This window comes from Saimiri boliviensis, chromosome 5 (assembly GCF_048565385.1).
Source record: "Saimiri boliviensis isolate mSaiBol1 chromosome 5, mSaiBol1.pri, whole genome shotgun sequence".
Lineage (NCBI taxonomy): Eukaryota > Metazoa > Chordata > Mammalia > Primates > Cebidae > Saimiri > Saimiri boliviensis.
Genome location: NC_133453.1, coordinates 128,140,700 through 128,168,080, shown reverse-complemented (window position 1 = coordinate 128,168,080; position 27,381 = coordinate 128,140,700). Strand labels below are relative to the sequence as shown.

Genomic DNA, 27,381 nt, shown 5'->3' with positions numbered 1-27,381 from the left:
CTGGACACTGTGATCCTAGCACCTGTGGAGCTCTCGGTTCCCCAAGCCCGGCTCAGACGAGGGGGCGCCAGCTTCCCGGTTAAGAGGCGCTCCTGCAAGATCGCCCGTGGTCCCTGGCTGCCAAAGGTCCCAGGTCCCCGGGCGGTGGCCGGTCTAGAGTCCACGGTCTCTTGTGTGGGGTCTGTGCTGTGCGGAGGAGACGCAGGCCAGGAGAGGGCCGCTGGTCTCCGACTTTGGTCCTGCCTGGCCAGGAGCACCTATAGCTCTTAGGCACGAGGCGGCGGTTCGGGCAAACAAACCTCCGTGTGGCTGCTGGGCCTGACTTTGCAGAGCTGGCGCCCGGGTCTGGGCGGGGTGGGTGGAGGCTAGGGGAGGTGGGGCCGGGGGTGGGCTTGGGGGAGCCACGGCATCGCTACTCCGGCTCGTGCTAAGGCGGGGCGGCCCGGCTGGCTCGCGGCTGAGCGGCCGCCTTTCTCCAGCGCGCCTGTCGGCGGCGGCGTCGGCGGCGTCGGCAATCCCGGCTCTTGGCACAAGGCCTGGCGGCCGGCCCAGGGCAAGGAGTGGCTTCCAGGAAGCGGGCGGAGGAGCGTTCCAGCCGAGTCTCGCCGTCGCCGCGGCCCCGCGCGCTCGTAGCGGCCCGGGCCCGGCCCCACACCCGGTCTCTTCGCGCCCCCGGCGCCTCGGGCTGGAGCCGAGGGCACGGTGCCTGCGCGCGGGCGGAAGGGCGCCTGGGCGCGCCGTGCACTTGCCGGGCGGTGCAGGTGGCGGCGCGCGCCCTCCGCCTCTGGGCCGGGGCCAGGGCAGCGCTCTGCGCGCCCGAGGGGGCGGGAGAGGCGGGGCAGCCCCCGTCCCAGCCCCATTTAACTTCGCTGCGGCGCCGCGGGCTGGAGGCCGGCGTCGGGGAAGGTCCTGGTCGCGGATTCCACACGAGGTGTTGACGGGCGGCTTCTGCCAGCCTCTCCCCAGCGCTCGCCCAGCCCGCGCGGCCCCAGGGCTGCACGTCCCAGATACTTCTGCGGCGCAAGGTGGGTGCACCTAGCTCGGCGCAGGGCAACCCCGCCAGGGGTCAGGGGAAGGCTTTCCCCAGGGGAAGCAAGACTCGGAGCAGCGGCCTCTCTAAGCAGGTCGGGGGACTCCAAGCAGAGTCGGGGCGTGCTCCGTGGGCCCCAGGGGGCCTCGGGACTGGGATGCTCCTCACTGCTGGGCACCTCGGGTCGGGCGCTCTCCGTAGCGTGCTGGGAGGTTCGGGAAGAGTGTTTCGGGGGACACTTCGCGGGCTGAGGGGCGTTCTGATTACGGGGGAACTCCACAGGGTTGGAGTTTTTCAGGATTGGAACGTATTAGCGGAAACCTCGCGCGTCCGAAGGTCCGGCTAGTTGGCAACTGGGTAGCGAGCGCCCAGACGCCGGGGGTTCAGGCGACGCGCGCTCGTGGAAAGTGGGCGTGGGCGCGGCCGGGAGGCGGCGGGGGCGCTGGAGGAGTGACTTCGAGGCAGCGGGTAGTCGGAGGAGTGTGCGCTAGGAAGGCTGGTGCGAGAGGGCAGGGGGGCGTACAGTCCCAGGGCCCGGCACTGGCTGCCTCCCTTCAGCCGGGAGTCGCCGCCTCGGGTCGGAAACAGCAGCACATTTGCGGATCGCATTAGGCCAGGCCCTTAATGCTTTCTCCAGATGGAGAGAAGCCACCGACCCGCCCCCGGACACCAGCTCCGCCAAGGCGCCTGCCAGGCGAAGCGAGAGTCGAGTGTGACCTCGGCTTTTCCAATCTCAGCTGATACTGATTTCCCTGTAATTGACGGGAAAGGTGAGGGAAAAAGACCTTGCTTCCCTCCTGGTTTCAGCTGACCTCTGCTGGGGAGCCCTCATCTACTTTTAGGAGACTGTGTTAGGCAGGCCCGGGGGCTGTGTCCTTCAAACTTCCCGGAACCTAGCTCTCAGGCATCTCTCTGGTTGTGGGTCCAGGACCTCGAGGGCGCACGCACGGTGTCATCTAGCGAGGAAAGCCTTGAACTGTCAGAAGATCTGCGTTCCAGTCCTAAAATGCCACTATCTTGCTGTGTGACCTTAGGCAGGTCCTTTCCCTCTCTGAGCTGGGTTCATTGTCTTAGACTCATTTTTGCCTTGAGTAGCAGAAGCTGGCCTAAACCTTGGCTTTGTGCTGGCTTCCTGAGTCAAATGCCAATAGCCACACCCTGCTGCTGACAGATGGGCTCGGAGGTGGCTGGGGCAGGGATGTCTCAGCTGCTGAAGGACTGGAGGTATGAGTTGCCCACTGAGACAGGTCCAGCCGTCGCCTGACCTTGATGTGGACCTCCTAAAGGAAGCCCAGTTACCTGCACCCTGCAGTGGGCGCCCCATCCTTGGCCAACACAAACCTTTCCACAACAGTGTCTGGGCTTCAAGGTCCCTCCATCTAATGGGTCTCTTAAGTCATGGTTACTGCCATGGGGGCCAGAGCTGGTTAGTAATCAATTGTTTCCTCTTCTGTAGGCTACAACTGAGACCCGCAGGAGACCAGACCCGATGGCTTCCTGGATGAGCCCCTGGTGGCTGCTGATAGGGATGGTCTTCATGCACTGTACCCTCCTGCAGGTAAGGTCATAGGGAGGGGAAGGGAAACGGTGGACATCCCTCTGCTTACTTAGAAGCATTATTCTAGACTACCTGAGATGTGGCATGATTAGTGTTATTCCTATACCAGAGAACCAAACTTTCTTTCCTACCTCCAGCCAATGGTGTTTCTGGTTGGTTTAGCTAGAAGAGATTATCCAGATCCTTTGGGTTCTTTCTGAATCTTGAACAGGCCCTTACTAGCACTGTGGATACCATGCACCAGTGATGACCTGGGGCTGTGATGGACCCTGTCATTTCTGACTAGAATGGCTGTCTGCATGTGCCCAGCAGAGGCTGGGTTGCTGGAGACTAGGACAGATTAATGGGCAGAGCCAGATTCTGGCCCCAGCTAAGCCACTAAGTAAATATTCTGAGTTTACATCTATCATCACATATCCTACTGTTTTATCCTGCACTCCTCTCTTTAGACTTCTGCTGTCTTCTCCAACCAACTTGGGAGGACCCGGCTCATGCAGTGTGTCTTTATTTGTCTATGGGATAGACTAAAACAAAGGAGTGAGGCCAGCATTGCCTGAGACATCAGGGAGTAATGGAGACAGTGGCAAAGTGCACAATGCCTACTCCATCTATGAAGAGCAGCCTCTACTCAATTCTATCTGATCATTGCTAAGTGGAGACGCAAGCCCAGGATTGCCAGATCTTATTTTTCAAAATAGCTGAGTCATCTCGATTTCTTGCCAAATTTCCCAGTTTTTAAAGCATTGAAAGGCAGATAAATATGTTTGTAGCCTGGATTCAGCCAAGGAGTTTGAAGCCCCAGATCTAAAGGCAGGGCACATCTTAGTATTGTGTCCCAAGGGCTGCAGCCAGCCCAATACAGTGTCTTGTGTGAACTAGAACAATCCCTCCCTGCAGACATAAATTCTCAGATACATGGCTTGGTGGCCTGGGCACACTCAGGGTCTAGCAAGGGACTCGTCATTTAAGGGCTTAAATGTCTGTTAAGTAAGCATGCATGCATGAATGAAGATATATACCCTGGGATAAATGAATCAGATTTTTCTGCCTCTTGTTTCACTTTCTTGGACTTAGTGTCTCTAAGCCCTCTTTCAGCTCCAATGCCCTGTGAAATCTGTGACGTACAAAGAACTGGTCAGCAAGGGACATCTTCTCCCCATTATCCCATTTTATTGATGCTATTCCATAATCATATTAATAGAGCTCTTTTGTTAGAAAGTCTTTTCAGGATGATTTTCAGGTTCTCTGGCCAGTGAGATGACTGTTGAAGTAGAAGGGTAGACTTGTTTCTGTCTCATCAGCAGATCTGAAACAGGCTTTGAGAGCTTCAGAGATCTGTTCCTGATCAAATGGGGCTAAGACTTCAAGGCACAGGGTTTCATTTTGTCTTCTTTCACCCTGTAAAATTTAAATGTGCTTTGAGGCAGTCTGTTGACCTTTGGCCAAGGGCAGTGTTTGCCCAGCTTGAATCACTCACTGACCTCTTTTGGATTTTTCCATATCTGTATGCCTGTGGCAGTGCTGTTTCCATGTATTGAGGCAGTGTGCATAGAAGGTCATAAAAGGAGATTTCAGACCAGCGGTCTTCATCACTCACGCCACCCACTGTTCGAATCCCAGCTCTACTGCTTCATCACCGTGTCACGCAAACATCTCTGCATCCCATCTCAGTTTTCTCATCTTTACAGACTTGGTAATATTAGTATAGACCTCAGAATTGTTTGGAGGAGTTAATCCATTGTGAAGTGGAAGAAAGTGGAAAAACCAAACCAAACAGCGTCTGACACGTAGTAAGTGTACAGTAAATGTCAGCATTCTGCTGGCTGTTGCCGCTGCTTGTCAGCATTAGAAGCTTGAAGCAAGTGCAGTGCCTGTGTTTTCTGGTGTGGAGCCTTTAGGGGGCACTCAAGAGGTATCAGCTGTGGCCAGCCTGATCTCCGGGAGGTGTGGGCGTGGGCGTGGCGTGGCGTGGCGTGGGTGTGGCGTGGGCGTGGGCGGGCGTGGCGTGGGCGGGCGTGGCGTGGGCGTGGTGTGGGCGTGGCGTGGGGCAGTCTCACCATATGCCCTGAGAGAAGGTTCTGATGAAGCGTGGTACGTCAACCCTGGGACCCTGCCCATGGCTTGGACATTCTGTGGGTTTTGTTTTGTTTTGTTTTGTTTTTTCCTAGAGTCAGCCTGGGTTTGACTCAAAGCTGCCTGTCTCAAAGCTGGTGTTTGGGTGGGTCTTAAGGTGTTCTGTAGCGTCTACCCTTGCTTGGTAAATGCTGCCACCAGGTGGTTGGTAGAAAACTAATAGATTTGTGAGGCATAGGCATTAATAACAAATAGATTTTCTTTCTTTTTTTTTCTTTGCTCCTTCCTTCCTCTCCCCTTCCTTCCCTCCCTCCCTCCCTCTCTCCCTCCCTCCCTTCCTACCTTCCTTCTTTTTGACACGATTTCACTCTGTTGCCCACACTGGAGTGCAGTGGCACGATCTTGGCTCACTGCAACCCCTGCCTCCCAGGTTCAAGTGATTCTTGTGCTCACTCTTTGAGTAGCTGGGACTACAGGCACACACCACCACACCCAGCTAATTTTTGTATTACTAGTAGAGATGAAGTTTTGCCATGTTGGCCAGGCTGGCCTCGAACTCCTGACCTCAAGTGATCTGCCCACCTCCGCCTCCCAACGTGCTGGGATTACAGATGTGAGCTCACTGCGCCCGGCCACAAATACATTTTCTTTACTGAATCAGTTAAAATGTAAACTCTTATATTCACTACCCACAAATAATTGTGATAGATTGCAGAATAAGGCATGAAGCTGGCAGCTCCTTGTTTTTCTAACTCATTCTTGACCATTCCTGGAGTTGCTCACTGTTTCTCTCACCCAGGCAGCTGGAGTGGCCTCCCTTCTTCCTGTCTCACAGGCCCTGGAAGCTTCCTGTTGCTCCAGCCTTCTCCTTAGGGACCTGATTTTCCCAGAGAAGATCGCAGCTGCTGTTCCTACTCTCTCTTCCAGCCTGGAATATTTGAGACCTTTTCAAACTTTATCCTGAACACCTTGAAGATGAGTCCTATGTTGACTGTCCCCTGAATTACAACTTGCCCCCTCCCCACCTTTTTTTTTTCTCTTGCCCGGGAGAAGAGTAAACAGCCTCATCTGTTCACTAATTTGATTGTCATAGGATGGCTTTGTAGCTCTCTGGCCAAGCGCCTTTAGAAATTGTTTTAACATTGCTCATGTGGCTTACGATTATCTCTTTAAACAACCATGTCAAGATGGCTTCATGTATATCTGAGTGGCCCTCCACCATGTTTTCCTCTAGGGAGGTGCTGTACTGTTCAGATTATCTGGCCAATTCTGTCCTGTCCCCTTTCCTGTGACTCTGGATAGAATAGCCTTTTCAGAAGATGACTTGATCTTTGACTGTCTCCACTGCCATAGATATCTACTGGAACAGGTCCCTTGAGGTCACAGTTTTGAAAGGCAGGAGGAACTTGAAGACGTTCTGGGAGGTCTTATAACTCTGTGGTGACCTTCTCTGCAGGGAGGATTTTGAAAATTTCAAAACACAACTTGTAAAATAAGCAATATCTGAGTTGGCTCCAGTCCTGTCCCCTGGGTCTTGTTAGTGCCTAAGCATAGGACAGAATTGTTTAACATTTTCTTTCTGATCCTGAGGCTGAAGGCTGGTATAGAAGGCTGATCCTGCAGAGGGCTTTGAGAGAGGGTGGGAATGGAAGGCCAAGTGGTCTTGGGTAGATGACCTTTGTGCTCCTTTTGCTTTCCTCATCATATCTGTGGAGCTGCCAGGCCGAGAGTGTGGATGTCCTTGGGATGTGTGTTAGGATGACTGATAACCCCCAGATATGTCCATGTCTTCATCCCTGGGACTCATATGTATTCCCTTATGTGGCAAAAAGGACTTGGCAGATGTGATTAAGAATCTTGAAATGGGGAGACTATCCTGGATTATACAATCACAACAGTCCTTATAAGAGAGCCACAGGAGAGTCAGAGGCAGAGGAAATAGAAGATGCTACAATGGAAGCCAGAGACTGGAAGAATGTAGCCAGGAGCTAAGGCATGGCAGCAATCTCGAGAAGTTGGAAGAGGTAAGGGATGGGTTTTCTGTTCAAGTCGTCAGATGTAACTGGCTGTAGGGACACCTTGATTTTAGTCCTATAAAAACGCATTTCAGATTTCTGACCTCTGGAACTGTAAAAGAATAAACTTGTATTGTCTTAAGACCTACATTTGTGGTAATTTGTTACAGTACCAAGAGGAACTAACACAGGATGTCAGGGGTGGGCTTTGAATCTTGACCTCCTTGCTGCCGCCAGCAGAGGCATCCCTTCCTCACCTCCTGGCGCAATCATAGGTGCTGAGAGAGGCTGGCAAATCACAGAATTGACATGAGGACAAAAGAAGTGTCATTTGAGTGTTGGTGGCTTAGCTCAGTCCTCTTATTCACCTTCTACAACAATCTCACATTCCATAGCAATCTCACCATCCATGTTCCCCAGTTACCCCTGCTATTGCTATCACACTTGATCATGTCAATCTTGGGCAGTGGAGGGTGGGATCCTAGGGAAGGCAGTCCTGGTTCAGGGTTCAGGGAACTCTCTCTGTGGATAAATCAGCTCAAGGTAGCCCTGACTCTGACGTGGGACATAATTCCCTTTAGGTCAGCCTAGATTTGGCTGGGTTTGGCCCCTCGACAAGTCATAGCTTTGTGTCTGAGTGTTGCCCCGTATTGGGTGATCTGGGAGGCTGGGGCCTCTGAAAGACCGATTTATTGAGAAGTCTCGTTTTAGTAAGGTATAAATATGGAGTCAATCATTGGTCTAGCCATGCCTTGTGAAATTACCTTTTCCCATCCCTTAATGGAATCTAGGAAGATTCAATTTTGGTTATTAAACGTTCAGCTCATCTAAAGTTTTGATTCTCAACTTGATTTAAATCTTGTCTCCCTTTCCCATGGTCTGGGCTTGACAAATGGCTTCAGGTACCTGAAGTTGGACAGGGCTCTTTCCCCACTACCATGGAATGGTAAGGGTGTGGTGCGGACTGTTTCTGAAATACTTCTTCTTTTTATTTCTTCTAGATCCAGCTTTCCAAGGGTAGGCAACAAGGAGAGGGGAGGGGATAAGGGCAATCACCTCTTTACTTAACTGGATGCCTCTCTCTGGTAGTTGTCACTGCTGCTCCAGCTCTCTCTTACCCTCTGCCCTCTGGGTAGCAGAGGTAGCAGATGTGAGTTCTTCAGAGAGCTCCACGAGACACTTCCTGCAGCAGGTAGTCCAGCCCCAGCCAGTCACTTCCTGCTGGAGTCTTCTTACCTAGCAGGCAGCCTTATTGGACGGAGTGTTGGCTGGAGAGCTCAAACCCAGCTCCCTTTGGTGTAGTCCACCTGACACGTGGGAAACGCATGCATCTCACTGTGCCAGACAGTGGGAAGATGGGATGCTTCAATGCTGCCTCCTCTCTTTGTCCTGCCAACTCCCTTCAGTTGTCCTTTCCTCACTCCGACAGACCCAGGGAGAGATCAGCAGGCCCACGGTCTAAGCAGTTGTCCATCTGCGGAGTGGACAGCCGTTCTCTCCTCGCAGGTACCCCCCATCTCTATGAGTGTTTCCCTTTTTCATCATTTTCATTTCTCATGGCTGTGTTCCATTGTTCTTACAGATATACCATGTTGCCATAAATGGCATTATGTGTTATTTGAACACATTATTTTTTAATTGAACATTTAGGTGGCTTCCTGGATGTTTTGTTCACTTGTGTTTACCATCGGACACCTGAAATGAACATCTTCTGCTCACATCTTTGCTCACTTGTTTGAGTAGTTGCTTTGAATAATCCTTTTTAGTGTACTGTGCTTTGCTACACACTCAATACACACTGTGGCTTCCTCCCTTCACCCTGTTTCAGTTCTGCGTGGAGCTTTTCCAGCACTCTAGGTTTTATGTCATAAGTGCACTTCCCATGACCTCATCCTCCACAGTGATTTTGGATCAGTATTCTAGTCTGTGTTGATACTGGTGATGGAGTCTGAGCAGGAAGATCTTGGGTTGTCCTGGATGCAGACTCTACTTTATTACCAAGTTGTCCTGAAGCCTGGAAATCTGCAAGACAGAGTCATTTGCCAGATGCAGTGAGAATCCAGTGGGAGAATAAATGGGAGCATTCTCCTTGGATTCCACCCGTGATCCTCACGCTCCTTTCTCTCTTTCTACCTCTCTGCCCTTTCCATCTCACTCTTCTTTGGCTCTTCTATGGCTTTTTAAAAATGCTCCTCAATTCCAGAGCTCTGCCTTTGCCCTTCCCCCTCTCCCTCCACATGCTCTCCCAGGCAGCCTCCATCTCTCCAGAGACTCCTGCCTGGGGGTTACCACGTGGAGACCCAGGTCTCATGATGATGTGGTCTCTCAAATGTAAACTTTTGAGGTTTTCTTCAAATAGCATTATATATACCAAAAAGATAAAAAAAATTGTCCATTATCTTCCATTAACTGTTAAATGTAAACATTAAAAATAAACACAATCTTGACAGCTCTGCTTTGGCTTTTCTTCTTCCTTCCTTTCTTTCCTTTTTTTTTTTTTTTTTTTTTTTTGAGACAGTCTTGCTTTGTCACCAGGTGCCAGCCTGGAGTGCAGTGGCGTAATCTTGGCTCACTGCAATCTCCACCTCCTGGGTTCAAGCAATTCTCCTGCCTCAGCCTCCCAAGTAGCTGGGACTATAGGCGCGGGCCACCACGCCCAGCTAATTTTTGTATTTTTTAGTAGAGACGGGGTTTCACCATGTTGGCCAGGATGATCTCGATCTCTTGACCTCGTGATCTGCCCGCCTCGGCCTCCCAAAGTGCTGGGATTACAGGCGTGAGCCACCGCGCCTGGCCTTTTTTTAAAAAAAACTCAAGGGCTCCTCCAAAATGGAAGAGGCTCAGCACCTCAGAGAGTTTTCTGTTTGCCTCTTCAGTGAGTTGCAGACTAATATATTCATGAGCTGCCTTGCACCAGACAGTTCCTTGGCGGTGTCAAGCACAGTGCTTCTCGAACCAAAATCCTTCTCTCTCACTACACTCTGTTGCTGTGCCTAGATTCTCCATCAGCCAGCCATTTGAGCCAGATCCTGGCATCACTGTAGATAGCTTCTTATTTATTTCCCCTGCCCTGTGCCCATTCAGCGACTAACTCCCATTTTGTCCCATCTCAGAAATGTCTTTTAAATGTTTCCTCCTCTCAGTTTCCATTGATGCTGTGTGTTTGAAGAGTAAGGACATGGCAGCATGGAGTATGCGATAAGGATGAACAAAGATAGTCTGTGTCTGGGCACAGTGGCTCACGCCTATGATCCAAGCACTTTGGGATACCAAGGCAGGAAGATAGTTGAGGCCAGAAGCTTGAGATCAGATTGGAAAACATAGCAAGACCTCATGCCCATCAAAACATTTAAAAGCCAGGTATAATACGTGTGCTTGTAGTCCCAGCTACTCGGGAGGCGGAGGGAGGAGGATTGCTTAAGCCCAGGCAGTTCGTGGCTACCCTGGGGATGACCTTGAAGAGCCTGTAGAGGACTTTACTCAGTTGGTAACATGGAGTCCTGCGGTTGCTGATCAGGAGGTGGTGGAGGCACCATTGAGACACCATTGGACCACTGGGGACACACTTATCAGCAAAAGATAATTGGGAGCCCTCTTCCAGGCAGGCAATGATGAGACCTTAAACTCCGTTTTCAAGAGCAAACTGGGTGGAGAGTTAGTTGTAGATGAGAGGATATGAGCGTGGGGATGATGTTAGAATCTGAAGAGGTGGAACTTGGTAAGTGATTACATGGAATTGTGATAGAGGGAGGAATCAGAATTCCTTCAGGTTCCGAACAAGTGTTAGAGACACGTGAAGGTGGAACTTCACCCTGATCTTGGTAAATAATTGGTTACATTTGAAAGGGTAGTTTGAGGGAAATACATGGAGTCCTCACTTTGGGGGAAGGTGAGGTGCTGAATAAAGGAAGTGTATATTACTCTTTGGGAAAGAAACAGGGTCATTAGAGAGGTTTTCCTGAGCAGAGTGTACTTCAGTATATTTGTGCTCCAAAAGGAAAGCAGCCAGGAGAAAAAAGGAGATTGAAGATAGAAGAGGAAAAAACCAATTGCATGTAATTGTTTCCTAACAGAAAAATGTAGGCAGTATTCCTCCACTGCATTACTAATGGATCTTAAAGCACCAAGGCTAAAATCTTATGAAAACCACATTTCAAGGTTTATGATTGTGATTGCTTTCAGTTTATTTTTACAAACATGCTAATTTCCATAAATAGCATGGAAACATAAAGCAGTTTCCTCTCTAAGTATTTCACGCAATTACTTTCTGGAATTTGTCAGCACTGAACAGCTCCAGCCAACGTATGCTATAAATTATTGTGGTCAAATACTCAGAAATGCTTTTATTCTCCAAGCCTTCATCTACAAATAAAATGGCATTTTATTTTGAAAATAATTTAAAAACAAGGACGATAACTATTTTACTAATAAAAGAACATTTATTTACAGTATTAAGGGGCTCTAAATTCTCTTCACTCCCTTGAAATTACCTTTTTTAAAAAAATTAGAAACATAGCACCTATTCATTATAAAAATGTAGAAAACACAGGAAGGGACAATGATGACAATTAGCATTACCTTTAATTCTACTAATTGTTAGGATTTTGTTGTATATATTTCCAATATTCTTCTTAGAATATTAACATATATATATATATCTTTTAAACAGTGTGTATACTCTATTTTGAGAACTATTTAAAAAATTTAACATTGTAAGGAATATTTTTACATGTCACTAAATATTTCCTTATAATAATATTAACTGTATTCCTGATGTTACATCATTTGGATGTGTCATGTTTTATTGACCAATTCTTTGCTACTGAGCATTGAAATGTAGTCAAAGAAATGATAAGATGTAATTTGGGGTCAAAAAGTTTGTGAAATTTTAAGACCTTTAATATACTACAAATTGTCTTTTAGAAAATTCCATTAATGTCTATGCTCACCTTGCAATAATTGGCACTATAAGATTAAGGAAATTTTATTAGTGAGAGATTATTAAAAATACTTTTGGGCCATTTGTAGTACTGTTTTTTTCTGTGTGTATTGTCTTGTTAAGGCATTAGAAATGGAATAACAGGACTAGGTGCAATGGCCACACCTGTAATCCCAGCACTTTAAGAGGCTGAGGTAGAAGGATTGCTTGAGCCCAGGAGTTCAAAAGCAGTGTGTGCAATATAGGGAGACCCCCATCCCAACAAAAGATAAAGATAAATTATCTGGGTGTGGTAGTATGCACCCATGGCCCCAGCTACTTGGGAGACTGAAGCAAGAGGATCACTTGAACTCGGGAGCCTGAGGCTGCAGTGAGCTCTGATTGTGCCACTGTTCTCCAGCCTGGGTGACAGAGTGAGACGCTGTCTCAAAAAGAAAAAAAAAAAAGAAGTAGACAAATAAAATTTTCACCTTTATATGTAGGCCCATTTTTCTATGAGAATCTTACTAATTTGTAAGTACTCTTTATGTACAAAGTATTAATTTTTGTCTTATGTAGCAAATAATTTTCCCATTTTGTCATTTGTATTTTATTTTTGTTTATGTTTGGATATATTGACATTAAAAACTGTAAGTAGTCTGCTCTAGGAGTCTTTTAAGTTTTGAACTTTATACCTTTGTCATGCTCAGAAGTAACTTCATGTTGGGAGAAAATGTATAGACATCTATTTTGTCACCTAGTCTTATATTTCTTTTCAAATATTTAACTCTTTATTTTAGAATATATTTAGTCAGTTAATCTTTCGGTCTTTCCCTGTGCTGTTACAGTAATGTGTTGTAATGTGTCGGTATTCACTAAGGCAAGACGTCCCTTCATTATTGTAGTCTTGACCAGTCTAGGTCTTTAAATTTCTGATCACATTCCAATAACAAAAAATTCTGTTGTTTTAAATGGCATGTGGCATAATGGAGGAGTAACAAAAGTTTCTTCCCTTAACACTATGTAAAACAAACAACAACAAAACAGTTTATCTCTGATGAAGCAGGAAATGGTGCCAACTTCCAAACACAAATTATAGGGGAGGGAGGATCCTCAAGGCTGACATGTGTTTCCTTGGATTCTGAGCAGTAAGGATGACTGTCATAATTGTTCCTATGTAATAAACTTTTGTAAGAATAGTGAAATTGGTGGCCCTGAGTGGGACTTGGAAGAAGCAGGTATTGTCCCCAAAAAGGCCCAGTTTGACACCAAAAATTGCAAGATACATAGAATTGAAAGGGAACCCTTACTGACAAAAATGTTAATGTCTAAGTATATAGCATAGTTTCCTACAGAGGGAGACTGATGGAGGTGAAGTCAGATGAAGGGGTCGGTGGGGTGGTAGAGCAACCCTTTCCATAACAAGAGCCTGTAGGTTAGAGTCTCTCTTGAGATCCCCACTGACTTTTGAGTGTTGAAAATGAGAGGAAGATAGGACTCCGGAGAAAAGAAAATAACATATTTAGTGTTATTTTCTAAAACACTAGAAAACAAGAGTTTTCGACTATTTAGTTTTATTTTCGTGCCTATTAGAAACTGTAGGCAGTATTCCTCCATTGCATGGATATTACTAATGGATCTTAAAGCACCAAACAGTAAACACTAAAGCAGAATGAAAGTTAGGGACTACTCGATTCATTCTCTGTCTCATACCCCATGTCCTCTTTATGCTGTTCTTCAGCAAACAGCTGGCCCCACTAGAAACAGCAAAAATAGGTGCCATGGAATAAACAGTTGGGAAAATGCTAGACAAAATATGCACCCAACAAGATGAAATGTGAAAAACAAAAATACAGAAATGGTGAAAGGAGAATGATGACAAAGGATACCTAACATATGCGTAGTTAATATTTTTGGAAATGAGAACAGAAAAATAATCCACAATATAATTAAAGAAAACTTTTCTCACTCTTTTTCTTCAGGTCTTTGTAAATATTAATCCTGTTTTTTGGCACTGGGTATTAATGAAGAGACCGCAGAGTCTGTGGTCAATTTGATATTTTCTCTGTTTCTTTCTTACTTTGACACTATGCTTATATGATTTCTTCCTTATTCTCAGTGTCGTATTAGGACATGATATAAACAATTTCTGTGTAAATTACATTTTATCTTTGTATGTGTGTGTTTCAGGAACTTTAACAAACTGTGGTCATCAAATATGTAATGTTTTCATTTTTATTTTTGCCATTCTTTTCCTAAGCTCACTTTTTCTGTTGTCTTGCAATGTTTCCTTTAAACTCCTGTTTCTACCTGAACTTTTAAAAAGAAAGATCATGTTGTCCATAATGTATTTTTGACTGTTTTTTTTTGGAGTAATTTATTTAGTAATATATGTTCTTTGACTACATTTTGCTTCTGTTTCTTGATATTTTAAAAAATTTGTGTGCACCAATCGTGTGAACATTCTGTTCTGATGCGTATTCTCTTCTTAATAAGGCTCTGCTCTGTGGGTCTCCCATTCTCCTTGGACCAGGAGACTAACCAGAACATATTTCTTTTTCTTGGTAATGATAGAGATACAAAAAACCCAAATGCACATCAGTCTTTTAAGCTTCTGCTTATGTCATTTCTGCTAACATCCCACTGGCCAAAGCAACTCACACAGCTGGACCCATAGTCAGGGAATAGGGAAGCACCCTTACCTACTATGAGGCCAGAGGCCAGAGCAAGTTATATGGCCTTGTCTGAAGTTCTTGGACAGGGGAGTATGTTCCTCCCATGGAGACTTTCTTTATCTGTGTGTGTTGGAGGACTGAGTATTTTTGAAAAATAATCTAATGTACTGTTGTGGCAGCTTTTCTTTAAGGCATCCTAGTTCCAGAGAGCATGCTTTAATCACTACACTTTCACACCCTCATAAACGAAATTATGACTTTCAGAGGAGTTAGCACAGATGAGGTCCCCATGATCTGCCACAGCCTTACTTTATGAAATAGATGTTTATACAAAATAGGGGCTGAGCATGGTGGCTTACATTTGTAGCTCTAGCATTTTGGGAGGCCAAGGTGGGCAGGTCACCTGAGGTCAGATGTTCGAGATCACCCTGGCCAAGATGGTGAAATCCCGTCTCTACTAAAAATACAAAAATTAGCTAAGCTTGGTGGCACATGCATGTAGTCCCAGCTACTCAGGAGGATGAGGCAGGAGAATCACTCGAACCTGGGAGGCAGAGGTTACAGTGAGCTGAGATTGCATCACTACACTCCAGCATGGGTGGCAGTGTGAGACTCTTGTCTCAAAAAAATAATCATAATGATAAAGGCGTTCATAGAAAATAGAAAATAGAGGCTTTGATTCTTTATTTACTATTTAGTATCTCATTCATAATTCTAACTCTAATCCTAGACCAAGGTCTGTAGCAGTAGAAATCCAGAAAATAATTCCTCTCAACCCGCTAGGTCAGTAGGTGGTATTTTTTGACTGTGACTCACAGGAAGAAATGCATATTATATTATGAACACACACACACACACACACACACACGTATGTTTTTCATATTACTTAACAGAAGTTTCAGGAAACAATACTTATCCTATTTGATTTTCTTTTCCATTCTATTTTATTTCATTCTATTCCAACTGATTCCATGAAAAAATGGCTAAGGCCTAATCAGTTAGTTTCATAACCCACCATGGAATGTATTCACATTGTGAAAAAATACTGCTCTGCTTAATAGACCCCATACTCTGTCTACCTGTGTGTGATTTGAGGTCGGTATCTAGTAACTGAGACACTTTGCACAAGTCACTGATTCCTGTCAACTGATGTCTGTTGCAACTCTGCTCTCCTGAGATAGTGTCTCCTGGGCTAAACCAACTATTGCCAATGGTGTACAGATAAAACTATAATTCCCAGCATACTTAGTTATCAGCATTCTCCAGAGCTATCTAGATGTTCATATTCTTTCATTCCTTTGACCTAATAACATGAGGAATCATATTAATAGGTTTCTGAATATTGAATCATCCTCGTGTTCCTGGCATTAACTGTACTTGGCCATGGTATATATATATTTTTTAATATTCAGCTGGATTTGGTTTGCAAATATTTTATTGAAAATTACTACATCTGTATTCAAAAGAGATGTTGGTTTGTACTATATTTTTCAGGTTTTTATATCAAGATTTTTGCTGACCTCATAAAATGCGTTGGGGTACTTTACATATGTTTTCCTTTTCTGGGTCTGTTTAAATTACACAGAAATAACCTTTCCTTGAAGGTTGGAAAGAACTTGCCAATAAAATAAACAGGGCACAGAACTTTTTGGGGGCAGCACTTCTTTGACATCCTCTTTATTTTTTATACAGTTGTTGGTGTGTATGGGATTTCTCCAGATTCTTTAATCCGTTTTGATCAGTATAAAATACAAAAAGATAATTTCTATTTTCCTGGAAGCCTTCTATTTCATGAAAGGTTAAAATCTGGTAGGACAGCAAAGGCAAATGTTTGATACTTTTTCAAAAAATCTTCAAGTTATTTTGCAATGCCATCCTGATTTATTCTCTCTTCGGAGAATGCAGCTTTTATTTAGTTTTATTTTTTGAAATGTAGTAAGGTGCGCAATTTTATGTGTGCCCCAAGGACATTTGATAGTTGGACATTTTGTAAATGTTCACAGCTATTTGACCATAAATTATATTCTCTGCATTGGAGAGTCTTGTTCTGCTGTCTCTAGCTCTTCTTCACTAGTCGCTTTCCTCTGCCTTGTCACTTCCACACCAATTCCCATTTAGCTCTAGTGGGGAGCAATCTATCTCTTTTGCTTGCTTGACTCTGTGTCCTCAGGAGCTCTGCCACCAAATGCTTGCCTAGCTTTTTTTGTAAGCAAAGACGCTTCTCTCCTTAAGAGGAATAATGGGCCTAGCTGTTGGGTAAGATTAAATGTTGCTTTCCCATTTGCCGATTTTGCCTCTCGGTTGCTTTTCAGTTTTTACGATTTTATCAATGAAGGGATATTTAACACCTTTGTATAACAAATATTTCTCTTTATTACTAAGCTGTACCATTAGTAACCTGGGTGAGTGTCTTGCTGAGGGTATACTCACTAGCATTTGATATCACTAATAAAATGTTAACTCTATAGAAGCCTGGGCATTTTAAACTCTGTCACCTTTGAATCCAAATAGAAGTGGCCACCGTGGGAATCAGAGGAAGGAATTCTGAGGGTTGGTATGGCTCATTTAGGAGTACAGTTTAAGCTATGTTATCAAATGGATACTCTGTGAGCCTGTAGTTTATGACAAGAGTGACCCATATACGTGAGAATGCAAAGATAAGGTGTCAATGAAGCAAGGGTGTAAATCGTAAGCAAAACTTGCTAGTACTCCAGGGGATCTGGAAGATAGGATTCAAAGTGCATTTGGAAAGGAGAAAGCACTATTGGCATCTTTTTTTAAAAAAAAAAAGTGTTTTTTTTTTTTTCCTTTTTTTTCGAGACAGAATTTCATTCTTGTCCAGGATGGAATGCAGTGGTACGATCTTGGCTCACTGCAACTTCTGCCTCCCGGGTTCAAGAGATTCTCCTGTCTCAGTCTCCTGAGCAGCTGGGATTATAGACATGCACCACCATGCCTGGCTAATTTTTTGTCTTTTTAGTAGAGACGGGGTTTCATCGTGTTGGTCAGGCTGGTCTCGAACTCCTGACCTCAGATGATCCGCCTGCCAAGGCCTCCCAAAGTGCTGGGATTACAGGCGTGAGCCCCCACACCTGGCTGGCATCTTTTGTTAAGGCGAAGGCAGGGCTTGTGAAGAGCCTCTTCCTGCCTGGTTTGAGTATTCTCCATGAAGCTGAGGGATGACTCCCATTTGCTGGAAGTGCAGATTGCAGACAGTAGTGGAAAGAAGCCAGCCTGAATGTGAGGGGCATGCCTGCCCTTCTGGAGGAAAGTCGCCTATTTGTTGGCAGTCATTTGTAGTTATTATTCCCTCCAGTTGAGAGAGAAGAGAAAAGAGGTGTGGGATGAGCAGATGAAACAAGTCCAACGCCCTTTACTATTCAAACCAAGTTTCTTTCAGAGCAAACACTTCATACTTAAAATGCAGAGCGTCCTTTCCATGGAACAGGGATAAATGAGACATTTGCCACGAATGCTCCTTTTTGCCATGACTTTCCAAGGGAAACAGACCTTCCCAGAGCCCGGTCAAACCTTGGCTGGGGGCCTGAGCAGCAGCCTTCATTCTCAGGACAGGCTTTGTGGCCTTGTGTCTTGGAGGTAGACTGGTGACTTTGAGCTGACCTTGGAGCTCTCCTTCCCATCCCTGGGAGCTCCAGCATGTGGCAGGCATCATTGTTCACAGCTCCAGAGGCGGAGCGCCTGTGCTGCATGCTCTGTAAACACTTTCTGGGATGCATTGGCAGCTTCCATTGTCAGAGCCAGGAAAGCGTTTTGGTGCATGGGGTAGAGAAGGAATGTGTGGAGTGGCTGGTGGCCATGCGCCGGCAGGCTCTGTTCAGGCCGTTTGTGAAAGGGCTGTTTACCTCGGTGGTGCCCTCTACGTACCTGGCTGATGACTGCTGATGTGTGCTGGGTCCTTAGCAGCGTACTTAGCACCAGACACTTTAAAAGATAACAAAGCTTTTGCAGAGAGGGAGAGAAACCCAACCTATACTGTGGAATGAACTATCCACTTTTATTACATATATCTTATATCCGCAATTATTATAGTGTTAATTGACAAAACAAATAGGCACACATTCATATTTGTATGACATAGAGCAACACAGATAATGTACTGATGCTATTCTCAGTTTTTCCCCTGTGGAGCATTGGTGGGTCCCTAGAGTGTGACAGGCTAAGGTAGTGTCTCTGTCTTTGTTGGCATCATTGCTGGTTTTTTTCCCTATGTTGTCTGCTGACCCTCTCTGATGCCCTTCCCAGGACACAGAGTGCATTGAGTAAGCCTTGGCTCCCAAGATGCTTCATTGGGCAGCCCTGGAGTACTGTCCTAGATGTTAACAGTTTTTTTCCACTCTAGGAATAACCAAGGGAAGCTTGTCCTTCAAAAGACACATGGCACACAGGACACAGGCAACTTTTTTAAAGCTGTCATGTGGAAGTACTCACTGACCTCAGAGCTCTGTTTTTTAACAGGATTAGCACAGAATTCTGAGATGCAATTAACGAATCCATTGACTAACAATCCCTGATAAGATCAAGAAAGGAAGCAATCTTAAGGAAACTAATATGAGACTGGGGTTGGCGGTAGAAGTGCAAGTGGAGTCCTCATCTCTGTTCAGCATTTAGAGTTCATGGCTTCTTTCCTGCTTTCTGTTTGTAAGGTGGTTGTATACCAAGGACTTTTAGCTTATTTATATAAGACCTAAAATTAACAACTAGTACTATGTGCTGCCTTGATATCTGGGAAAAGTAGGAAGTCCTTGATTGTTAGGGACAGTAGGGAAAGAAGGAGTCCTTGATTATTAGGAAGAGAAACTTAATGATAACTTAATGATAAGTTTGTCTCCCTAATCCATTCCCATGGATAAAGTCCATGGAAGAATTTTTAAAAAATTAAAAGTAGGTGTTTAATTATGTGAAATCTTTTTTTTCTGTATCAGTTTTATATCTGATTTACATATATATATATATATATATAAATTTTTTTTTTCGAGACAGAGTCTCACTCTGTCACCAGGTGCCAGGCTGGAGTGCAGTGGCGCGACCTTGGCTCACTGCAACCTGCGCCTCCCAGGTTCAAGCAATTCTCCTGCCTCAGCCTCCCGAGTAGCTGGGACTATAGGCATGCACCACCATGCCCAGCTAATTTTTTTGTATTTTTAGTAGAGACAGGGTTTCACCATGTTGACCAGGATGGTCTCGATCTCTTGACCTCATGATCCGCCCGCCTCAGCCTCCCGAAGTGCTAGGATTACAGATATATATTTTTAATGCTGTTGGTTTGATGTATCACATTGATTGATTTTTATGTATTGAACCAGCCTTGCATCCCTGAAATAAACTCCATTTGGTCATGGCATATCATTCTTTTTATATATATTGCTGAATTCTAATTACATATTTTGTTGAGAATTTTTGCATCTAAATTCATAAGAAATATTTATGTGCTGTTTTCTTTCTTTCCTTCTTTCCTTCTTTCCTTCTTTCCTTCTTTCTTTCTTTTTTTGTCCTGTCATTGTGTGGTTTTAGTACTGTCTTCATAAAATGAGTTGGAGAATGTTCTCTCTTCTGTTTTCTGAAGAGATTGGTGTTCTTTAAATGTTTGGTGTAATTCTCCAGTAAAACTTGGAGATTTCATTTTTGACATGTTTTAAACTATGAACTCAGTTTCCTTAACAGATATAGTACTATTCAGGCTCTCTATTTCATATTGGGTCAATTTTGGTATTTTTTGTTTTTCAAGGAATGGGTCTATTTCAAATTGTTGAATTTTTTATGTACAATTGTTTGTTGCGTTTCCTTGTTATCCTTTTAATGGTTGCAGGATCTGTAGTGATATCCTTTTCATTCCTGATACTTGAAGTTCTTGTGACCGTCCACCTCCAAATTCATGTTAAAATCCTACGCTTCAAGGTTTTGGTATTAGGAGATGGGGCCTTTGGGAGGTGATCAACTCATGAGGACAGAACCCTCCTGAATGAGATCAATGGCCTCATAAAATAGGCCAGAGGGAGGTTGTTTGCCTCTTCTACCAGGTGAAAACACAATGAAAAGACACCATCTATGAACCAGCGTAGGCCCTTGCCAGATACTGGACTTGCTGGACCTTGATCTTGGACCTCCTACTCTCCAGAACTGTGAGAAATAAATTTCTTTCTTTCTTTCTTTCTTTCTTTCTTTCTTTTTTTTTTTTTTTTGCAAGCTACCCAGTTTGTCATATTTTGTTAAAGCAGCCCAAATGGACAAAGACACTGAGAATTTCTTTTTGACTTGTGGATTATTTAGAAACATGTTATTTAGTTTCCCAGTGTTTGGAAAATTTCCTGTTACCTTTCTGTTATGGATTTCTAGTTTTATTCCATTGTGGTCAAAGAATAGACTCTGACTGATTTTCATGCTTTTAAATTCACTGAAGTTTGTTTTGCGTCCAAGAATATCGTCTATTTTGGTGAATGTTCCATGGGCACTCTTGAAAAAAATGTATATTCTGCTATTGTTGGGTGGAATGTTCTTTAGATGTCAATTAGATTTTGTTGGATGGCGCTGTTTAGTTCTTCTATAATCTTGCTGATTTCTATCTAGTTATTCAACCAATTGCTGAGAAAGGGGTGACGAAATCCTCAAGTAGAGTTTCATTGAGTATAATTTTACTTTCAGTTTTATCAGTTTTTGCTTCACTTTGTTGTTTGGTGCATACATGTTTAGAATTCCTATGTCTTCTTGGTGGTGGAATTTTCCTCTGTCTCTGACATTTTTCTTTATTCTGAAGTTTACTTTAATATAAATTTAGCCACTTCTTTTTAAAAATTACTATGAAATATATTATTAGCATAGTATATGTGTTTTCATCCTTTACTCTGAGCCTGCATATATTATTATATTTGAAGTGAGTTTCTTATAGAGATCATATAGTTGAGTCATGTTTTTAAAAAACCTATTCTGCCCGTCTGTCTGGTATATTGGTGTATTTGCTGTAATTTGACTATTTACATGAAAAGTAATTATACTAAATAATACTTCAGGTTGCCAGCTTAAACTTAGTTTGTCTTTAGTCTCACTTTTTCTTGTTCTATTTCCCTTTTCTTCCCTTCCCATGGATTACTTAATATTTTTTTAAAGATTCCATGTTGATTTATATATGGGAGTTTTCAATTTCTCTCTCTCTGTCTGTCTGTCTCCCTCCCTCTCCCCTTCCTACTTTATTTTATTAAAGTCTACTGATACCATCTTTATTACTTCATTTAGTATAGAAACCTTATCTCTGTTTAGGTCGCCTTCCTCTTCAGCCTTTTAAATACAGCTGTCTTAAATATGTTCTCAGCATAGTTTGAGTACCACATCAGATGACATTTTTTGTTTGTTTCAACTGTCAAGTATATTAAAGCAAAAAACTCATAAGGATAAGGATATTCTCTTTACCCCCATTTTACCTATTAATTGTTCTCTCTTCCTTCCAAGAGTTTTGAAGCCATCTTTTGATATCTTATCCTTTCTTTTTGGAATACTTTGTTTATCTCTTCTTTAAGGGTAGGCCTTCTGGTGACAAATTCTTAGTTTTTCTTCATTTGAGAAGGTCTTGATTCTAGAAAGATATTTTTGCTGGATGTAGAATTATAGGCTAAGAGTTCCTTCTTTTTTTTTTTTTTAGCACTTGAAACATGTTATACTACTTCTTTCTGTCTCTATGGTTTCAGATGAGAAATTTAATGTTATTCAAATTGTTTTTTTTTCTGTAGCTAATGCATTGTTTCTCTGTAGCTGATTTTTAGATTTTTGTTTTTCCTTAGATTTGAAATATTTAATAGTGATAATATCTTCTTGTAGTTTTTTTGGTTTATGCTTTTAGAATTCAGATTCTTGAATCTTTAGTTTTAGGCTTTTCCCCAGATTGGGAACATTTTAGTCATTATTTCTTCAAGTATTATTTTTAGGTTTTACACACACACACACACACACACACACACACACACACACACACACATTTATATTTCTTTTCCTTTTGGTTCTCTGATGGCGAAAGTATTATATCCTTTGTTTATTCTCCTATAGGCCTCTGATGTTCTGTTTATTTTATTTTCAGTATATTTTCTTTCTGTTGTTCAGATTGGGTAATTTCTCTTGATTTTTGTTGAAGTATACTGATCTGTCATCTCAGTGTGCTAAAAACTGAGGTTTTTCCAGTGAGGTTTTAAAAATTTTTAAGATTTAAGATGTTGCATTTTCAGTTCTGTAATTTCTGTTTGGATTTTTAAAAGTATCTTCTATTTCATTTATGAGATTTTCTATTTTTTGTTTGTTACAAGAGTGCTCATAATTGCTCATAGAAACATTTTTAAGATGGCTGTTTTAAAATCATTGTCAGATAATTTGAGCATCTGAGTTTATTTCAATGTAGGTATCTGTTGTTTGTCTTTTCTCATTTATTATTTTCCTCATTCTTAGTAAAAAAGTAATTTTTAAATTATATCCTAAACATTTTGAGTATGATGTTATGATCTTATTTGATTCAATTTAAGTCTGTCTTGTATTTTAACAGACAGTGACCTTGTTTAGATCTAGGGTGTAGGTCCTTGCCTTCTTTTGTAGGCCATATTTATAATATTTCAATTTTTAATGCCCTTACAATGCTATTCTGGTCTGTTTCATTCACATGCAGTTGTATTCCATACAGTAGTTCAGTTGTCAAACCTTTTGCATTGTTAATTCTGGTCAGTTTCATGTGTGAGTTGGTTAGGGGTCTGCCTAGAGCTTTATGTGCACTTTTAAGGATTTTCCTTCTCCAGCTCCCTCCTCTCCAGTTCGTGCCTCTCCCACCCCACTCTGTTTCTGAGGGAGAGGAGCACCACTTGCCACCACTGGGTAGGGGTGGAAATCCCTGCTTCCCACTTGGTCTCAGCAGATATTGCCCAGCAGTGGCTGAAGGGAGTGTCACTCTGTGTGACTCATTATTACCAGGATTAAGGTGGGAGTCCAAAATCCCCACTTGGTCTTTGCTGATACCATGCCATGATCAGTGGGAGGGTAGCATGTCCTGGAGTGTCCACTATCAACTATTAGGGTGTGGAAATTCAGACTTTTAACTCTTTGCTGGGTGGGAGTTGGGGAAGGCATCCATGGTGTTTGGCTGAGGTAAGGAGGTTATTGTCAAAAAGACGTTTGTTATGCTGGGCTGTTTGCTAGTCCTTTGACTGGAGAGAGCAGACTTTTCTTTCCTTTTTGTCTCTGCTTGTTGGCATTTATGAGCTCCAGTGTTCTCTAGCACACAGTCCAGGACATATGGAACATGAAAGGAAAACCCAATGAACCCACTGCTATTTTGTTTCTCAAGTTCTGAGGTTTCTAGTCAGTCTTTTATTTTATTTTTACTTTTCAGAGGCTATTGTTATGATTGTTTGTGTGATTATGTCCAGAGTGTTTAGTTGTATTTGGGTGATAGGCAGGGGGCACATGAGTGTACACCATTTTGTCCGTAATCCAACATTCTTCTTTATAATCTTTGAGAATTTCAGTACTTTTACTAAGATATGACTAGGTTCTGATTTTTGATTGGCACACATTAGTTTTTGTGACTTAGGAATGTTTTCTTCTAGAATGTCTTTAAATATTTTTCTTCTCTCTTAGTTTTTCTGTTCCCTTCTTTAAGAACATCAATTATCCATATGTAGATATTGTACTCTTTGTCATCTTTTATAATTTTTGTGTTTTCCTTTCCTAACTCTCACACTGATATGCTACCTTACTGACTCTTAATTTTCTGTAATATAATTTCTGCTCTGTACTTTTTCTGGTGTTTTAAGACATTATTTCCTTACATTATTTTTTATGCCAGCTCTTTTTAAAATTTTATTATCTTACCAAGAAAATATTGTTCATGTCTTATTTTTCAAAATTCATGTTTTCTTTCATTTTCTTAAGAGTTCAAAGCAAATATCCAAAATTTAGGTTTTTTTTCTAGAATAAAATTTAAAAAAATTATCTTACAGGTTATGTTATTATTATTTTAATGTTACAGATTCTCATAGTTTTCAAGTTTTATTCCTGTTTACATGTTCTTGAATAAGCATTTGCAATAGCCCTATCACTATTTGCAGTATTCACCAAACTTTGGAAGCCCACTTTTCCTTGGATGTGATATCAGCTAGAAAAGGCTAGATCATGCTTCAGTAACAAATAATCAAAACATTTTAATGGCATAATACACAAAAGATTTTTTTCTCATTCATTTACATATCTATCACATTTCCTATCAATGCTGTTGTCATCTGAAACATGAAGATTTCCACGTCAGAGGAAAATAGAAAATGTGGCAAATTGGGTGTTTGATCTTAAAGGCTTCTGAATAGAGGTGACACCTGTCATTTATATTTTGGTAGTTAAAGTAGGTCATGTGGACATACTCAACTTCAAAGGGGTGGAGTCATGCACTTTTATCATGGACCCAGGAGGAGAACTGAAAATATTTAGTGAGTAGCACTAATGGCTACATTGGTCCCCCGTGTCCCCCATTGTTTTCTGTACCCTAGAAATTCATCTTTAAAATGATCAAGAATGGATTTGGGATTAATGTTAAGCAAATATTGACCAGCCTAGATATATCAAGAGTTATGGCTGACATTTCTCTGATTGGTTAGTGCCTGTGCATTAAATTCTTTAAATATCACTCTTGATTACATAGTTTTTTATTGCAGCATTATTCATTTAACACTCTAAAAGGGCTGGCTGTGGAAGTTGGGGTCATGGACAGCCCTGTCTGCAGACTCACATTTGGTGTGGACCACTTGTTTTCCCAGCTTCCCCGACTGCTGTTGGTGCATGGTAAGAGGGAGACCTCAAGTGAAGGTGTCCCTGTCTCCCCTGTGCCCTGCCATGGTCTTCAGCTGCCAACCCTCCATATCAAGGATTCTTCTAAAATTTTGTTTATTTACTCCCTATAACACTGTTCCTCTTTCCTAAGAATGGACATTTAAAAACCTTCTTTAGTGACTTCTTTTTTAAATTTGATCCTACCTGTACTTGATCTGGCAAAAATGCCTTAAAATTTGTGTCATATAGTTGGCATCATTTCCAATTTCAAAACTATTGTTGATATTTTCTTGTTCCGTTTTTCTTCAGTCGTTTTGGACAGTTTCTGGCTAGAGACACTTGGGTATCTCAGTTACCTAAATGCTAGCATCTTGACTCCATGACCCTGAGAGAGGGTTCTTGGCTATGTGTAGCAGGCTTCTCTGTATTCTCTCTGGCATAATTTATGGTTGGCCAGTTGATTTAGAGACTCAGGGATGGGATAAAGAAAACATCAGAGATCACAAAGCCCAAGACAGACCTGCCCAAGGTTCATAGAACAAGTGAGGGTCAGAACTAATAGCAGGTGTACACCTATAGCTCACCAGATGTCTTGTTCTGAAAAACCTGTGGTATCTGGGCCAGTAGGTAGCAGGTAGGGAACTCTACCTGTAACACTACCTTAGATGCATTTACCTTTGTTCGTTCTCTTTCTTATGTCACTCTTTCACCATCCCATTTTTCTATTACATCCCTTTTTCTCTGAGATATGTTAGGTCTGCCAGAAGAGCCTACCAATATCACTCATCCTTGCTGTTGGCACAAATGGCTGAGTAGATTGATGACTAGTGTATTGGAAGAGGAACTAAGCTGGTATCTCATGGGAGAACATTGGTGTTAAAAGATAAAGGAGATTCAGTGTTTGTTTATTGTACAAGGAAGCATGATAGTGCTGTAGTCTAAATAATAGTAATTGGTCTTTCCCTTGGCTTGGCCTGAATCACACTGTTTTCCTTAAATTTTCCATTAGAGAGCAGATGTCATCTAATGACTTCCCTACAAATGTTTGCTTTCTTAGAAGCGAGCTATGTTTATTTCTTCAGTTACAAAAATGTGTTGTTTATAGCTCATAAAGAAATGTGACTCTCGTCAGCTTTTCTCCCTGGATGATTACCCAGCCTATTGTCAGGTGGACCAAACTGCCAAGTGGTGAGAAAGACATCCCAGGCAGGCCATCAAAGCTTGCCCAATGTTTTTCAGAGGTTTAAGAGTTCAAGGAAATTCACTTGGAAATATTTGGACTCTGGCCACAAAATCAATTTAAGGCATTGGCTCAACAAAACTGGTCCTTACTGGGAGCCAAGATGAAACTACCATTAGTAAGGAGAATGAAAGATGGTCAGTACTTGCTCACACGTTCTGTATGCAGCCATTGAGTTAGGTATTCCTGTGTTGCTGAGTTTTTGCTTTGCCCTTGCATGTGACTTGCTGTTTCTTCCAACTAGTGCGGCCAGTTGTGTACTCAGGCTGTAGTCAAACTGAGCTTGCACTGCTCCACGTTTTCCTCTTCTTATTCTCCCCTCTTCTGCGTCGTTCCTCCCTTCCCCTCTGTTGTGAATCCTAGCTGTCCGTCAACACTCAAGATGTCCACAGAGTGTTTCTCAATCCTCCCACTGGCAGGCACCTCCCCATTTTTATATCTTACCTTGTAATTATTTCTACACATCTTTTCTCCCTCACTGGACTTCCCATGTGACTTTTCTTCCCCATTCCTTGAGGTCTATGTCTATTTTACCTTGGGGTTCCTCACACAATCTAGAGCCGATCCTGTAATGAGGACTGATTTGAGGACATGCTATCTGTCTGGAAGAAGTCCACATCGTGTTGAGGAGTAAGTAGGTAACAGGACCTAAGTAGCCAAGAACAGTTCCTGGCAGCCTTGTGGCACCTGGACTCCCTGTCCATGCGGTACTGCACCCTGTGCCTCTCTCACGCCCTCATTCTGTAAGGTCAGTGATGCCCCATTCCGTGGCCCTGTCCATACTTGTCTCATGCTTGCCAAACCTGAGCTGCTCATGTAGGAGCTGCCGCCGTTTTCTCACACAGCTGTGTTTTTCCTGAAGACATCTTAAAGGTCTGGCTCAGCCTTTGACAGCCTGACACTTAATCATTCTGTTTTTGTTTTCTCATTCTGTTTTTAGTAAAAACATTCACGTTTTCTTCCTTGCATAATAGTATTTTAGGCCATACGTATGTCTCCCACTAAAAACATCACGTTGGCATTCCAACCTTAGAGCTTCATAGTAGATTTGAAACCCGAAGCAAAG

At 42.9% G+C, this 27,381-nt stretch overlaps 1 protein-coding gene across 3 annotated transcripts in view; it reads left to right on the top strand.

Moving 5' to 3' along the window:
• Window positions 1–851: 851 nt before the first annotated feature.
• The window catches only part of ADAMTSL3 (ADAMTS like 3), a 335,335-nt gene continuing 308,805 nt past the window's right edge, over window positions 852–27,381 (top strand). For all 3 annotated transcript variants that reach the window (XM_074399945.1, XM_039480064.2, XM_074399944.1), the window contains exons 1-2: window positions 852–1,025; window positions 2,487–2,588. In XM_074399945.1, the coding sequence (XP_074256046.1) occupies window positions 2,520–2,588 (69 nt within the window). In that variant the 5' untranslated portion in view covers window positions 852–1,025; window positions 2,487–2,519. The remainder of the gene's footprint in view (window positions 1,026–2,486; window positions 2,589–27,381) is intronic.